The sequence below is a fragment of the Thunnus thynnus genome, chromosome 20 (assembly GCF_963924715.1).
Source record: "Thunnus thynnus chromosome 20, fThuThy2.1, whole genome shotgun sequence".
NCBI classification, from domain to species: domain Eukaryota; kingdom Metazoa; phylum Chordata; class Actinopteri; order Scombriformes; family Scombridae; genus Thunnus; species Thunnus thynnus.
In genome coordinates this window covers 25589765-25606631 of record NC_089536.1, presented here as the reverse complement: position 1 = coordinate 25606631, position 16867 = coordinate 25589765, and the positions used below count along the sequence as shown (strand labels likewise).

Sequence of the window (16867 nt, the reverse complement as noted above, 5' to 3'; positions counted from 1 at the left end):
CAACAGAAAAGAAATTATTACAGAGCTGAGAAAATAAAGATTTTTTGGGAAAATGTTCAATCTAATTCATTTCATCTTATCATCTTACTGAAATATACATTTTCATTTACAAAAGATACCTCTGTGATATACATTAGATAGGATGGGTGCCATTTATGTAGGCTTTGGCAGGGTGTGATTTTGCAGATTTTAGCAGTATAATACAGAGTTCGCAATCCCTCACTTTCTGTTTCTGACTGAAAGAAAAAAAAAATCAAATTTTAAACCAGATGTAAAACAGCTCTCATATCATGGCACCATTCGGAGAATTTGCGGTGTGATTTTCCTGGTGAACATTTAGAAATATAAAGGGATCTTCATACTGCGTAATCATTTAATTTGGGGTAGGGGTCCATTCATATTCACAAACAATAAGAGCTTGTAAGTTGCTTTGGATAAAAGCGTCTGCCAAATGACAAAACGTAAATGATATAATGAGATTCATAACCCTAAACTGTATTATTATTAGAATTATTGCTTCAAGATTTTTAATATATAAATTATTATCGTATGAAATTACGCGATTCTTAATCAATGGTTTATTTTGAAAGTCAAGCCCGGAAATCTGTTTCTGCTGTGGTGTGCTTTATTTGTGCAGTTCTGTGTTTATAAATCCAATCTCAGTGACATCAGCGGTCTGACGGTTTGGCCTCCTCCGGGATAAAAGCATGAATCGCAGTCTGCCTACAGACTGCTGAGCTGCTGCCTGAAGACACAACACAACATAAACAGAGAACGGGAAGAAGAGAGAGGCACAGCCTGGCGAGACAAAGCGCAGCCTCCTTGCATTATGCTGGGCAACAGGAAGAAAAACGGCGCCGGGACGTCCGAGTCAAAAGCCATCGATCCTCTGAGGAATCTGGGTGAGTTTTGTGTCATGGATCCTGAATGTATTCAATGATCAAAAGCTTCTCCCACTGAGATAATGATGCTGATGTACAGCCGTAAATGCGTGTGATGAGTTGTGACTCTGAGATAAGAGGAAACATTTCAAATCCGCATGGACAGCAATTAAAAAAAAAAAAAAGGGAAAATCCTTCAAAGGGCGAGGAAAAACAAGTGGATTACACTGTCATTAAGGCATAGCCTGCTGCGTGTCACTGTATCTCATACTATGTTCTGCAAGTTTAAAGGTGGGTAAAGTAAATTTAAATGAATTTATTTGCCATTATAATGGAGTATATAGCCTACTTTGTTTTCATAATACATATAAAATGTGCATAGAGTCATCTTAGGTTTAAAGATGTAACTAACGATTATTATCATCATTTAGTCTCTAAAATGTCAGAAAATAATGAAAATAATTGCCAGAGCCCTGTCTGATGTCATGTTTGAGCAACAGCCACAAAGAAAAGTGCAATTTAAATGATATAAAACAAAAAAGCTGCAGATTCCCACATTGACTGATCGTTTTAGCAGCTAATATCTGATAAAGAGTGTGGTTTTAATCTGAAAAATTGCATGAATGATTCACAGACTAGAGGTCAGTTTACAATCATATTCTTTACAACATGAATTATTATGACCAGCCACATTTAGTTATGATCTGTGATAGAGACTTTTAAAATCACAGAATCTAAATAGAGAAGGGTGCAGCTCTCCGTCTCAATTCTGTGCCATCATGACTTAAGAGTCTTTGTTTTTCTCTGATTTGTCTGCACACCCTCAACCATGAAAGACAAACTGATCAGCTGCTGAAGACTTTGACTGAAATGAAAAACTTGCAGACTTGTGAGCATCTGTGGCACATGATTGAGCAGCACTGATGTGGAGTTTTGTTCCATTATGGAGCTCATGTTTGGCAGGTACAGTGGGATAATAAAAGTAGCTGGTGTATCTTGGAAACCATCACTGGCAGCACACACACACACTGCTTCTGCTCTGCAGGGATGTCATATGTACTTGTCCAGACAGATTATAAACTCTGGTGTCCCACATGGGGAAAAACAAACATTTACCAGCTGGTTAAGCACATTTTCTCCACAACCAGAGGAGATATTTGGGGCAACATGTTTCCAGGTTCACCAGTAAGAACAAGCTAGTGGACAATGGGCACTTTAATAACAGACAACTATGTAAACAGTGCTAGCCTGCGCTTTTACTGACTTCCTTCTCATAACTTTCTTGACTCATGAGGTTGGTCATTATAACTGGGTCAGAGTGTTAGCACACCATGCAGCAGGGAGCCTGTCATTGCTATATTCTGCTCATTTTCTCTGATGTCATTATGTGTAATATGTACAGTAATACACAGAACTACAAGTTTTGTATATTTTCTCAGAAAAAGAAATGTGTAGAAAGGACCAGTTTCTAATAAACATAATCCATGGTTTCTAAATACAGTAGAGCTGGACATGCTAACACAAAGCTGTTCATTTGATTTATCAGTGCTTGGAGGTTTAAAACAAGACCTGTCAACAAATGGAGATGGTTTCGGCTATAGGAAAAGGCGTTGTTTCAATTAAATTCAGTATTTTCTCTGACATACAAACTTGACAACACTAGTTTGCAACTAAGTTTATACACTATAATGATTTGAATCACAGAGACACTTATAAAAGACAGTGCTGGCAAAGGTCAGTCAATGTAATTGGTAATTGGTAAAAGTGAATCATCAGAGGATTTTTTTTATAAATGTTTCATATATGTGTCAACTTGTCTTAATTTTAAAGAAGCAGCTTTACTCTGAACTATTTTCTTATGGAGAAATACTGTAGTTCCTGTTGTACTCACAAACGTGAAATATCACTATGAGGCAAGGAGGATCCAACTAACTGTTTTACATCAGTGGACATGCCTTCTCATTAATTTGTCAATCATCTCAAGGCAAACCCTCCATTACCTCCATTACTTATAACACTGGTAGAGCTTTAGGAACATCTGGTATTTCTAATAACAGCAGTGATGACGATTAGTTGAGCTCTGATTTAAAAGCAGTGCAGAAATGAACCATGTCTGTTCAGATGGCCAAGATGTGTGTATGCTAACAAACACAAGCAACAGTGCACAGCTGTCAACCTTCAATATAGCTGTCATAAGACACGACACCAAGCCCCAGAACCTTCCATAGCTGGTCAGTGATCCTGCAGCGACTATACCAACACCAGTCCCACCAGCAGCATCACCTAGCCTTATCAAATGTCACAGAAAAGCCTGTTAATACCCAGACACAGTTTTTACATTGAGTTGAGAGCAACAGCATCTACAAATATAGACCGATTACAGAGTAGGTACACCAACAGGGCTATAACTAGGGTTGGTTATAAATTAATCTGAATCCTTATTAGTTAATGAATATATAGAGTTTGGGAATGTGATTAGTAATGTGATTAGTTTTACAGGTTTTTGGTCATAAACCAAAGTAGTGAACAAACAAACATTTTGACCTAAATTCTTCCTCAGAATTACTACACTATATACTTTACTACACTCTACACACATGGATGTGTGTACCAGATTCCATGGAAATCCATTCAATAGTTGTAAAGACACCTCACTGAAAAGCACAGATGTTAACCTCATGGTGGGAAAACATCAGGCTATCATGAAAGCCAACAGAAGTTATCCTCTGAGGAGCATGAATGTGCCAATCCACCCAGTAGATGTTGAGATATTTCATTGGATATGTGAAAATCTTGACTGCTGATGGCACATGTACTTGTACTCATCCATGTTCTAGTTGTTGAGATATTTCAGTCTGAACCAAAGTGGTGGACTGATAGAACGACATTACCATCTCTAGAGCCAGCTGCCAGCATGGCCAAGTAAAAACCTGAAAGTGTTTGATTTACAATGATATAAAACCAAAAAAGCAACAAATCCATTAGACCAAGAGGCTGCAGTCAACACAAACACATTTTGTATTTTTACTGGATAAACCAATAACACAATATACAGTATGTCATACAGTATGTCATTTGTTAATTCATCTGTTCATTGACTGATTGATTAATCAACTAATCATTTGACCAGTAGTCGTCACACCTGCCCTCCAGTTTGTCTCCCAGTTTGGAAAATATCCTGTATTCCACTAACATACAGTATATTGGCTTTTACGGATCTAATTTGGCTACAGCCTAAACCGCTGAAACTCAGCTCCTCTCTTCTGTTTTTGAAATCCTCCCTCCAGGATTTCATTTCATTTCCTAGAATGTCTCTATTATCTGTGATTCAAGGACTGTTTAAGTCTTGTAATCCACTCTAGATTCAGGACGTGAAATGAATCCTCGAATTATAAATGACAAAAATAGCTTGGGTGAGAGTCCACATTTCCAGAGGTGTTAAGCCTAACCCGATCTCTTTGGACACACTTTCTCATTCAAGGGAATGGAAAGTGTGTCCAAATTTTTGACTGATTCTGTATGGAAAGTCACTTATTTGCTTTCTTTCTAAGAGTAAGAACAGAAAGACCAATATCACTCTCATGTTTGTGTATGAAATGCATCTAGAGCTAGGAGGTGATAAGCTTAGTGTAGCTTAGCTTAGTGTAAAGACTACTTCACCAAGAAATAGTAACACCTGGTAACTACCTCTAAAATCCCAAATTCTTGTTTTTACATTTCTGTACAGATTAGCTGGCCAGCTGTTTCCCTCTGCTTCCAGTCTTTATTCTAAGCTAATGGCCTTCTGTCTCCAGCTCTAATGGACAAACATGAGCTTGGTACCAATTTTCTCCTCTAAGTCTTTGAAAGAAGACAGAAGAAGTTTATTTCCCAAAAAATCAATTTACTTCTTAAAACACAAGGTAGGTAAATGTAGCAAGAAAGAACTGAAAATGTATCATTTGTAACATTTTGCATCATCAACCTTAAAATTTCTGGTTACCTTTTAGCAAACTCATTCATTTATTTCGGTGACTTGCAAAAATAATAAATATTAATGTTTTCATTTCCCATGTCGATGGCCTTTATTGAGGAAGTTATTGAAGAGGCAGTTAATTAAGGACAGAGCACTAATGATCTCTATGTGTCTGACTGTGAAGGTCATTACTGCTGCGTGTGTGTGTGTCTCCTCATAGTGTTTATGTGCATGTGGCATCGGTGTGTCCAAGGGGACTTCAAAGACATCTTCATTAGCTATGATTATCACTCAGCACAGAGCTCTTCCCTAATTATCTGGTAAATTCAAAAAATGTTATAGAGAATGATGCTAATATTAATTGCCGGGAGCCTGTCACAACACACTGAATTTTGTTTCAAAAGTTTGGAGAGGGTATTAGTGTTTTCTCTGACACAGAATCATCTGTTACACTCTGTTGTTCAGTATAAAGACTAGGTGCACAATCAGTCATGATTCTGGGAAGGTTGCATGTTGTTTCTTCAAAGTCCTGTTTGGCATATAAAGAGCTGGTCCCCTGCTACAGATTTGGGTCCTGGACAAGTATACTTCCATCACACGCAAGCTAAATGGCCTGGGCAGAAAGTATGAGCAAAGATTGTACCACTCTGCTTCAGCATGGCACAGTAAAGAAATCTAATTCAGATGTGGGGTGTTACTAAGTACAGTTATTGTGCTGAAGTAAACTTTTAAAGCACTGGATAGGACTGCAGCTATTCGTAAAAAACATTGCTATGTTTCTGCCATAATCCATACTAGGTTCTTAGTAACTACTAGATAGTTACTGGCTAACTGCTATCCAATCAAAAGCAATCAACTATGTAAACAGGAAATTATATATTAAACTTAACTGGTAATCCTTTGTGAAAATAGGTAGGGGAGAACGGGTTAACATGAGCCACTTTTTACATTTGATGATTTTACTGCAAAATGAAAGTGTATTTTTTTCAAATAATAGTTACTATACATACCTCAGGTTGTTGTGTACCCATGGAAATTAAAACAAGTTATCTTATTATTATGGTTTTAGAACAATGACACATCAAAAAAAGTTAGTCCTATGGCACAACTTACCCCAAGGTAGGGGTAAAATGAGCATGGGGATGGGGTAATTTGAGCGCTCTATGAGTAAATAGTGTTACCATTAATACTTATATAAAAATTACACAAAATCAAACAAATTTGAGATCATTTTGAACTTTCAATTTCAATTTAACAAGGGCAAAAACTCATACTTTTAAGTAAAATATTATGTTTGTGTCCTGTTGTTCAACTGTGATCTTTGTGTGTTAGCTACAGAGAGAATATGTGTGTAAATATGCTTTTGTGTATACAGACAGGTGTACTGATGCTGTTCAGGTGGTCCAACACCTTACTAAGACACTTTATGTTGGCTTTTCCTTTAATTTGTCATCTGTCTGTATGTACAGCATGTTTGTGTGTGGCTTAAACTTAACATTAGTCAACAATTAGATATTTATTCATCAACATTGTAATACTTGTAACAGTGATCAAACATTAACATGAACAGTGTCTCTAGTCTCTAGAATATCAGTTTATGACCTTGTTTTGGAGCTTACACTGACTTAAATTAACATGTAATAATGTCCAAAATGTATCTATTTTGATTAACATACAAGATTGATAACTTTAGTAACATGATGAATTCACTTGGCATGACAAAAATCTTTTTTTTTTGCTCTGTTTTGCTGACCACTCTCTCCATGTGCTTGAGTCCAAGATGGATTGATTAATGTGAACTATACTTTCTTAATTTGTGGTCACATGATGATTTGCTTATAGTTACCTAGATAAAGGGGGTGGCTCATTTTACCCACTGGCTCTATTTACCCCGTTCTCCCCTATTTATTTATTTATTTTTTCTATGTACGCTTTCAGAGTTAGTGGTATTCATGCAGTGTCAACTGGGAAATATCCTATTATGCTAACCTAGCTGACACTATTTAGTCATGTAGCAAAGCATTATTGGCAAAACATTTGGTAATTTGAGGTGTGTTGTTGGTGTTATTTTTTGTGAAATTCAATTTTAAAATACTAATATGTACTATGTTAGCAAGCTAACATTAGTTTTGTCAGTTAAATCAGGCAGCTACACAACAGCTACACCTGGCAGTTACTGGGTGTAAATATCTTGTAAGAACTAATCCCTACATAAAGTTTAATTTGTGTGGTACAACCTGTTTTAATTTAGCAAACCCTTATGTTATACAAATATAGTCTAACTTTGAACCTATGAAGAGCTGGTGCCAATGGTACTTTCAGAATTTCCACTGCAATACATATAAGGATTCATGATTCACTGCATGACAACTACAGTTACTTCAGATTAAAATTTTACATGCAAAATATATAATTAGTTCAGAAACTATGATTTACTGCAGGGTTTTAAACTTAGACTGACCATCACTTTAACCAACACTGAACTTCTTTTACTTGTTTACTTTTACTTAAATACATCTTAAAAAGCAGGCAGTTTTTATCAAATGGAGGATTGTATTTATTGTGGTTTTTCTACTTTTATTCACATTTACATTTATTTATTTTGCAGATGCTTTTGACCAAAGTAACATATAAATGAGGTACAGTCCAAACCACAGTAGATCAAGCAGAGGCCTTGGGAATAAGTGCCAAAACAATTTCAGTACCATTTTTCCAGTAGTTTTCCACCACTGGCAAAATGGCCAATGTGACGCATCAGAAATCAGTATGCAGAATAATTTCACTTCTTTTTGAGAGCATTAGTACAGCACAATGGTTTTTGTATGTTTGTTTTTGTGTGTGTTTTGGGTGATTGCCTTTATCTCAACTCTCTAGACAGAGTAAATATTACCACTGTAGAGGTGCAGCACAGCCGTTGTTGTTGCACTTTTCATTTGGTCACATGAAGCAGCCTGTATCATTAGTCAAACCACATGGTTTCCTCACACCAGCTGAGGTCCACTGGTCTGTGGGGCTGTGTACAGGTTACTTTGAGGTTGATCATTAAAAGACGTCAATGTGTTTATAAGTCACACTCACATGGTGTGGCTCTCTTCCTGCTCACATACACATACAACCACACACCCACTGAATATCTCCCACTGCTGCAACGTTGCTCTTCTCACTTACAGTAACTCACTGCTGTACATGGGGGAGTGTGTTTGGGTGTGTATTTTCCCAATATCAAGACTTCTTTGTGAGGGTGGTGACCCAGCCCTTTCCAAACCACAGTGAGACTTCTGTTTCAGCTGCTGATTCCTGCTTACTCAGCATAGGACTCAGCACTATCTGTGAAGGAAAACTTAAAGGCAACTTCACAGCAAATGGCATGAATGAAATAATTAGCAGAAATAGTTTGCTTAGTCAGCAACAGAGTTTCTAACTTACTACCCCACATTACATATCCACACATGCACACGTGGCTTGTATGGCTGTATGATAACAAATCCACGGGCCCCCCTGAGAACCCATTTTAAGCCTCTTGTCAGAGGAAACTTGAGATAACTTACATTCCATACATACTGTTGGTAACTACAACTACTGGATGACCATTGATTTGATGGCTTGGCTTTAAGTGGGGCAGCATGAGACAAAGGAAATCACCCCATAACAGGTTTAAAGCAAGTCAGAGAAAAGTATTTTCACATGGTGTGCTTTGACACATGTTTAATATTAATAAACTTTGAATAAACAAGCGAACAGTGAGCCGCTCAGTTTTGTGTCTGAGCGTGGAGTATGCTGTCCAGGAGTGAGGAAAGAGCAGGGTGTTGAAGTGGTGACTGTCCTCCACTACTAGAGTGGAGCATTTTTCTGAATCTGGAAATGAATTTGGATTACTGTGAGTGGATATTTTTACTCAGGATCAAATTTGATGATTTGGAAATTGCATAGGGCCTGACTGGAAATGGCTAAATGATGTGCGTAATAGTCAAATAATGAAAAAACTACTGAAAATATTGAATGTGAGTGTTCATTAAACCCAAAATGTCTCTGCATGAGTTGTTTTCACAAAAAATATTTATGTTTCTGATTTTTTTGTACTCCATAATAATAAAACCATAAGCATGAGCACAGCAAGTGATCAGAGCTTTACAGCAAGTCAGAGAAAAGTTTTTTCTGACATGCTCTTAAAAGGGAAAAGTAGGCAGTGAAAATGCAGCTTTTCATCAAGAATGGACGGACTACTTCCGACAGGCAATTCAAAACCAGTATGTCTCATATAAGCACAAATCTTTTGAGCAAATATACCCACTTATATGATCCGAACTGAAGCCACAGAAAACAAACCATCTAAGAGCCCAATATGATACATCCACTTTATTTTAGGATGCACATTTTTCAAAAGCTCTCCGTTTTGTGTTTTATTTTTAAATGCAGCCCTCATTATACTTGAAAAGAGAAGATTCACTATTACAGTGCTTAACATCTGTGTATAGGCCTAATAGAATGTTAGATTCTTTCATGTTGTTGGTGCATATATTCATCCACCCCTCACATCAACTGTATTTATTTTTCTATGCGTTATAGCAGCAACACCGGAAGCCAAGCAATCAAAACGTGCCTGTTCTGAGCAGGAACAGCACTAGTTTACTAAAATTATCAAAACTTCAAGTGTGTTTCATGCACTGGATTTTGATGATCGTGTAACATTGCGTTGTCTTTCACTGATTGACTAAATCAGTTGTTAATGTACTTGAAATATATTTATATCTGATCCATGCTGATTCATGACAGGACTGCACAAGATCTTTTGCATCACACACTATGCATTTATCCCTACTGAGCTCCCCTCCACTAATCCAATCCTAACCACTGTACTGATCACGTCAGCCCTGACTCATGCACTGCTATTAAAGAGATAAGTCCAAAGATTGATTATTATCTGAATGTAGGTTAACAGATGTTGCGTGGTCAGACTGGAAGAAGAGGAAAATTTAACTGCAGCTGAATGATTCAAACAGAAAATGAGCATGTCAGAGTGTGATATCAGTTGCAAAGATTGAGCTGCAAAACATTTCAACATAATGTACAGTAATGCACATATCAGGATATATGAACACAAGAAATAAATGTCTCCTACTTTTCATTCAAGTGTTCTGAACATGCATGTAATATAAAGAACCTGATGTATTCATGGTGACCAAACTATGATGTTTATATGACTCACCAGGTGTCAACTCCAAACTTAAAACAACTCACCCAGTTATTTTGCATGTCGGCTTTGTGTGATCACTGTCCACTATTTGCTCATGTAAATATTTGTCACTGATTTCAGCACATGGGGCCAGAGCACTTTATCACTTATGAGAATGCAGATCCCTTCTCTTCATTGGTTACTACAAGACATTATTTAGAAATATAACACATGCTGGGTTCGGCCAGTTGGAGGTTTTGGAGTGGAGAGGCTTAACTAAAACATCTTTAAATTACACAATTTTCAGTCAGTTGTTTGGATTCTGATTTTTTTTTTTAACACAATAAATAGTTCATATTCATGACTCTCCATAGACAACAAGTTTAGGATTGATCATCTATATTAAATCTGTAGTCAAATAGTACTCTCACATTAGTGGTGGATGACAGTTACTGGTTGATATACAGATTCAGACAAAAATAAAAAACACATTTGGTTGTGTTGACACACACAGTCGGGATGGAACTGTGGGGCTAGGGTTAACCACCCATTTGTAAAATAAATTAATTTCAGTGGAATCACCACTATCAATGAATTTGCCCACAGAAACATAAAATTCATACAGTGCTTTCACACAAGTACAACAGTAATGAACGCTGACATGCAAATTTACATGGTTGATTGATTGCTAATCATCTTGACAGTGCTGACCTTTAAGAGAAATGTAAAGAATCTGAGAGTTCAGTATGGGGGGAGCTATCATATTAGCTGTGTGGCACCATCCCAAATTACATAAGCCTCCTTTGCTGAATGAGAAGCAATGCCAAGAGAGTTTTCTTCTTTGTATCCATTTTACCACGAGCGAAACAGAAACCAAAACCAACAGTAACAATTCTTTGCCCAATATACAGGTTAGTTCAGTTCAGTAGAATTACCAAAGGACTGCAGTGTACAGGGAATTGGGCACTTCAAATTGGGTGAAAACTGAAAGACTGCAAAAGTTATGAAGGTGCAAACTGAAGCATCGATCATGCTAAGAAAGGTACTTGGCAAGATGTATGTTAAGGACAGCGCCTAAGAAAAGTTCTTAGTAGTGTTAGTAAAACAGTCAGCTGCTGTTTAGTGTTGATGAAAGCCTAATATTTTGTTTATTCTACATTTTGAATTAGATATTTATTTTTTCCATACTTTGTTTAACAGCTAGGAGACAGGACTCTTAAGTTGGAGACCCTTATGATCAGTTATATCGACAGTAACAGCATAACAGCATAGGCAACATAGAGCCGAGTGTCATCTGCATAGCAGGGGAATTTGATGCTGAAACTAAGAAAAGTTTCTGAAACAAATAATTAAATTGTGTAAAAAGTGCTGGATCAAGTGTCATACCTTCAGGGACATCCTACCTAAAGATATGGAACATATCTTTCAGATAATGAACAGCAATCATTAAAATGCTATACATATAAATATAAATACATATGTATATGCTGTACACTGCTTCACATATTGCTTGCAAATGAATTAATATGTGTATTACAAAATCTCTTCTGGTTAAAATACAGCTATATCCCGCTGAAAGGCACATCTCCTCATATGTCATCTTTGTAAAAGGTGTCACAGGATATTGCTTTCATAACAGGCCAGGAGCACTTCGCTAATTGAAATTTTCTCTTCTTTGGCTAAGTCCTACCTGCCCCACCTCATAACCGTACCAACTTCTGTCTTTCTTTCGCTCCCCATCTTCTGCCTGCTTTCTCCTCTCCCTCAAAATCAAGGCCTCCTTTCTTTCTCTGTCTCTCCATCCATACCATGTCATTTCTATCCACACCCAACCGCTGGTCCAGGACCTAAATGTCAGAATTACAGAGCTGCCATATGAGCCGCTGTGGTCCAGCAGATGTGTACTGTATATACACCAGCTTCTAATTCTGACGATGCTCTTTGCTCTTTCTCTCTTTTCATTCTCCTCTTCTCTCCTCACCCCCTGCCTTCTTTCAGTGTTACTGAGTTGAGATCAGATCAGCATTCTTTGTGTACTTACTGCCCTCATGCACACAATCAGTACAATTTTTATGACATCCTATCTTTCTTCAACCATTTCTTTGTCTGTAGGAGTGCAGGAAGATGAAGATGTGAAGCGGATGTTGCAGGGCTCCAGTATGGTGAAGGTATTACTGATTAGAAATTACTTGTAGTAGGTAGGTGTCAGTAGTAGCTAGTAATAAAATAAATGAGATTGAACTAATAAATCTATCATGTGTGAAGGTCCGCTCACCTCGCTGGCAGAAGCGACGAACTCTGAAGCTGCTGGAAGATGGCGTCACCGTCTGGTGTCAGTCCCACAAAACCTCCAGCCGGGCCAAGGAGCAACAATCCTGTAAGTGTTCTTTTCTATAAATCAGAATCAACGTATTGACAAGGAATTTGACATGGCAGTCATTGCAGAAACATACAAGCACAAACTGACAACACAAAATGCAGGGTATACGACAAAGGTCAGTTTCAACTCACTGTGTCCAGATGTGTGTGCTCATCACAATTATGTGTGGCAAAATAAAATACTACATATTATTTTTGGTTTTTAATATAATGTCTCCATGAGTCTCATGAATTTAATATCAGTCATTATTTTGCAATGGGTTGCAAAGGTCCAAGAGGTACTCTTTAGACGCTCACTTGTTAAACGTGTAAAAATGACTTAGTCCAAGAAAGGAAACACATCAAATTTGCAGCTATGGATGAAAAGAAAATTTCTCCTGCTATGATTATGACACACCATGTAATCAGAGCTGGTAGTGAGTCCACTAAATGGAAGTGCTTGTTGTCATCATCTGAAATGTCTGGAACTTTCTGAAGCCAACAATCCAGCAATCACACCCACTTCATGTAGTGTTGCAAGGGATGAGAAAGTAAGCAGGGTTTGAACTTCTCTCTCAAGCTTTATATTTTCATTCTTTATACAACTATTTCTATCACTTTTTCTTTTCAAATTCTTTTTATTGGTTTTAAAACTAATACAGTACAGCCTCTTCTGCCACTTTTTGTGTGTACAAGTGAGTGTAACACCAAAGTAATATAAACGATTATCCCATCTTGACCTTCTCTATGACAGAAGGGTTTAAGTGTGGCCATTTATAACAGCTATAAACACTTTTACATGCATATGTGGTCAAGTGACACTTTGTGCAGACTAGTTTGTTTCAAGATGAAGACATATTGACACACTGACCTAAGGTCAGATCTTGGTTACAAGGAACCGAGTGGACCCATGAAGACCCCTGCCATATACATTACATTACAGTTCTACAACACCGTAGAATCCATTCTGTGAACCCTTCAAAATCATCCTTTAAGGGGCCCCACCCAGATGTTAAGAACCATCTCCGTATGATAATTGGTAACAAGCAGGCCTTTCCTTTCTTCTAGAAGTGGTTCCAGGAGAGCTTAGTGCGCAGACTGGGCGTGTAAGGTGAAACATGGATATACAGTATCTATTTCTGTTAACTACAACTGCTACTTACTGCTCTGTATGGACATAGACTCACTAACACAGCTACTCTCCTCCTCTGCTATCTGAGGGTCACACATGGGACCTTGATTATAGAGTTCATCTATTTTGAGCCTAAGATGGCAACAGATCCTGCTGTAGTTCAAACAGTGAGATTATAGAACATTATATGGTGGTGGGAGTCGGCCCTGGAGCCTGTGGTTTGGTGCTATATAGTTATCATACAGCTCAACCATGAGGTTAGCCTCCATGTTCACTACAAGGCCTTTAATTGCTGTAAAACTAGATTTCCTTGTGATGTGGCGCAGTGCGTGCTTTTTGTGCATGGGTGTGTGTGTGTGTGTGTGTGTGTGTGTGTGTTAGTTATGGGGTCTCTCCTCAAACCACCATAGCTGTGTGTGTGTGTGTGTGTTGCGTCTCTTGCCTTCACAACACCCTAAATCATTACAGATAAGCACACCCCCTGTAACAGAGCACACACACACACACGCACACACACACATACACACAAGCTTAAGTTTAAAGTCTTGTTTTTAGCTGAATCCCCTGTATTACAGCATACCCTCTTCTCTGATCATACCTCCTTGTGAAAGCTCCTCAAGATTTAATTGGACTTGACATGTGGATAGAGGAAAGTAGTAACTAGTCAGCCACTCCCAGTAGTTAAGGTGTTTGTTATTAGCAGACTGGGTGGTCTAGTGCAGTAGTCCCCAACATTTTTGGCTTGTGACCCCTCAAAATGAAGCAATGTCTACTTGTGACACCTCATCATAGCTTATAGCTTTAAGACACACTGGTAGTATATGATGTGCATCAAAAGACGAGTTATGAATTGTGTTTCATTTAAATAATTTTCAGAGGCCTGAAGAGGTGAAGAGTGTCCAGAATTTCACAAGAAAAAAACTAAGAAAAGCCAAAACAAATGAACAAATTTTGTGTAACAGAGATATTCTTATTCTTTCTTATTCATCTTGTGATACCACGGATTCATCTTGTGCTTTGAGAGAGTGCATGGTAATTAAAAAGGTTGCAGAGTTCCTCGTCAGCGCAACCATGCGTCCCATTATAGAAGGTCACTCTGAATAGGAGCATCAGCAAACTGTAAAATGTGTTAATATGGAAACTGAAAGCTTAATTTAACAGCTTTCCATAGAAAAAAACAATTATAATCAAACTAACTGCATTATGTCCATCATAAGAAATAGTGACTAGACCACATCTAATTCTTAACAAAAGCCTTTGTGTACTTTTGGGCTCATGGTTGCTGAAGGACCCGTTGCTGAAGGAATTGCAAAAGGGAGAGGGAGCTTTGTGAAATCTGATAAGTTGCCTCAAGTGATGTCTCTTGACATGTGACATATCCCACCTGAATCTCTGACTAAACTGTTGCATTGTGGGTAATGTAGGCAGAGGGAAGGAAGAAGAATGTGTGGAATAAAAAAGACAATATCTCTGCTTCTGCTGAATGAATTTTGATTTTTTTTTTTTTTATAAACTGTCCATTGTGAGTCAGACAATGTTACAGGAGTGCAATGTTAAATCTGTGGAGTACTTTTCAGTAGATTAATCAAGCAGGAAATAAAAAGTGGGGAAAATTTATTTTATTATTTATTTATTATTAAATTATGCTTAATATATTTTTTGCTCCCATAATAACAACATTTCCACAAGGATTGCATTATATACATATCACAAGATGATGACAATAATTGAATACACGGTTGACCTGCACTCGTGTTGCTTATTGTCATTGTTTTTGGATACAGTATGTATTATGTGATGCTTGCAGAGATGTTTTGTGCCTGATGAAGATTGTGACTGCTTATTGAAGCTAAAAACTCTGCAGGTTCTATTATTTTATTTTGCAGGGATCATACTGTATCCAGTATGATCCATTTCTCTCAGCCACCAGAGCACCTGCACCTGAATAGCATTTAATATAATTCGAGCAGAATTCCCTATTGTATGCTGTTATTCTTTCTATTCTCACGCACACACAGTACACACAGTGCTTTACGGTAAGTTTGTGACGTCACAGGACTTCTGAAACAAGCTGTGTGGAGTCTCCAGTGAAACCACAGTCAAACATCAGCTGATGTTTGGTCAAATATGTAATCTGGTTTATTCAAATCCACCAGACAGTGTGATGTTATTGTCAAAGTATGCACTAGGAGACATTCATATAAAAATGAGCGTCAATGTGTGCTGGATGAACAAACTGGTTGAAAATAACACACAAACATCTCTGTTTGTGAGGGAAACACTTGTGGAAACGTTCAATGTGTGTGTGTGTGTGTGTGTGTGTGTGTGTTTAGTAAATTTAGTAGGAATTAGAATCAACAGTGCAACACTGTCATCAGTGTTATTAGTTGCCAAGCCAGTATTTGCACTATTTCCATCCACACTCAATATTCTGCAGAAATACAGTAAATCTGGTATTTCAGTGTTCAGGGTTACACAGATTCAAAGAAAACCAAGCATGTCTCAGAACTTGTCCCCTTAAGCTATGCACCCTGTAACCATGATGTCCTGTTGACACACAGCTGTGAAAGTGTGTGGATACTTTTGCACAAAATCCAAATTGAACCCAGCAAATATAGTATATTGTGGCAAAAGGAATACTACTACCAGAAACAATATTAGTATCACAAATATTAGCAGCAGAACCCCACAGAAACATTGAGTTCTCTGGAATTATAGTTTAATTACTAAGGATAGATGATTTAAACAGAATAGAAACAGAGGTGATATGTTATTGTGTTTTGTTGATAGGCATATCAATACAGTAGACATCTGTTTATTTAAGAGTTGGAGAGTGTGTTTTAGTTACTCAAAATGCCACCACCTTAAATACACACTGCACAGAGGCCTGACAGAAAGAGTTGTTGTCAGGACCTGCCGTTAAACTCTATATATGTTTAGAGCAAAAGGGATTAATAGTAATGACATGAAAATAAGGCTCATAATATATTTTACTGTCACTGCTAACACTCAGTACTGTTCATAATGCAGAGAATGAGAGATTGAAACTTGGATTTTGGTTTTATTTATGAAATGAGAGTTTGAGTCTGTAAGTCAAAGTCACAAATATAAAGATGAAAAGTGACATTGGGCTATGATTGTGTAATGCATTTATTTCAGCATTGAGATGCAATGTAGTAGAAAGCAGTGATGTGTTCGCTTGCAGTGTCTTAACCCCCTCCCCTCCTGTTCCCTTCCCTTCTCATCTCCAATCTCATCTCTTTTCTCTGTCCAAGCATCCTTTGTTGCTATAACTGCTTGTTTACTGATCGTACAGACCGGACACATTTTAGTGACACTTGTTAAAATACATGAAAGCCCTTTACATC

At 37.6% G+C, this 16867-nt stretch overlaps 1 protein-coding gene across 3 annotated transcripts in view; it reads left to right on the top strand.

Annotated features, from left to right (window-relative positions):
* Window positions 1-661: 661 nt before the first annotated feature.
* The window catches only part of LOC137172116 (1-phosphatidylinositol 4,5-bisphosphate phosphodiesterase delta-3-A-like), a 29770-nt gene continuing 13564 nt past the window's right edge, over window positions 662-16867 (top strand). For all 3 annotated transcript variants that reach the window (XR_010924887.1, XR_010924888.1, XM_067576380.1), the window contains exons 1-3: window positions 662-902; window positions 12122-12177; window positions 12275-12386. Coding sequence is in view for 1 of the 3 variants with exons in the window: in XM_067576380.1 (XP_067432481.1) it covers window positions 830-902; window positions 12122-12177; window positions 12275-12386 (241 nt within the window). In the remaining 2 variants the exon portion in view is untranslated. The remainder of the gene's footprint in view (window positions 903-12121; window positions 12178-12274; window positions 12387-16867) is intronic.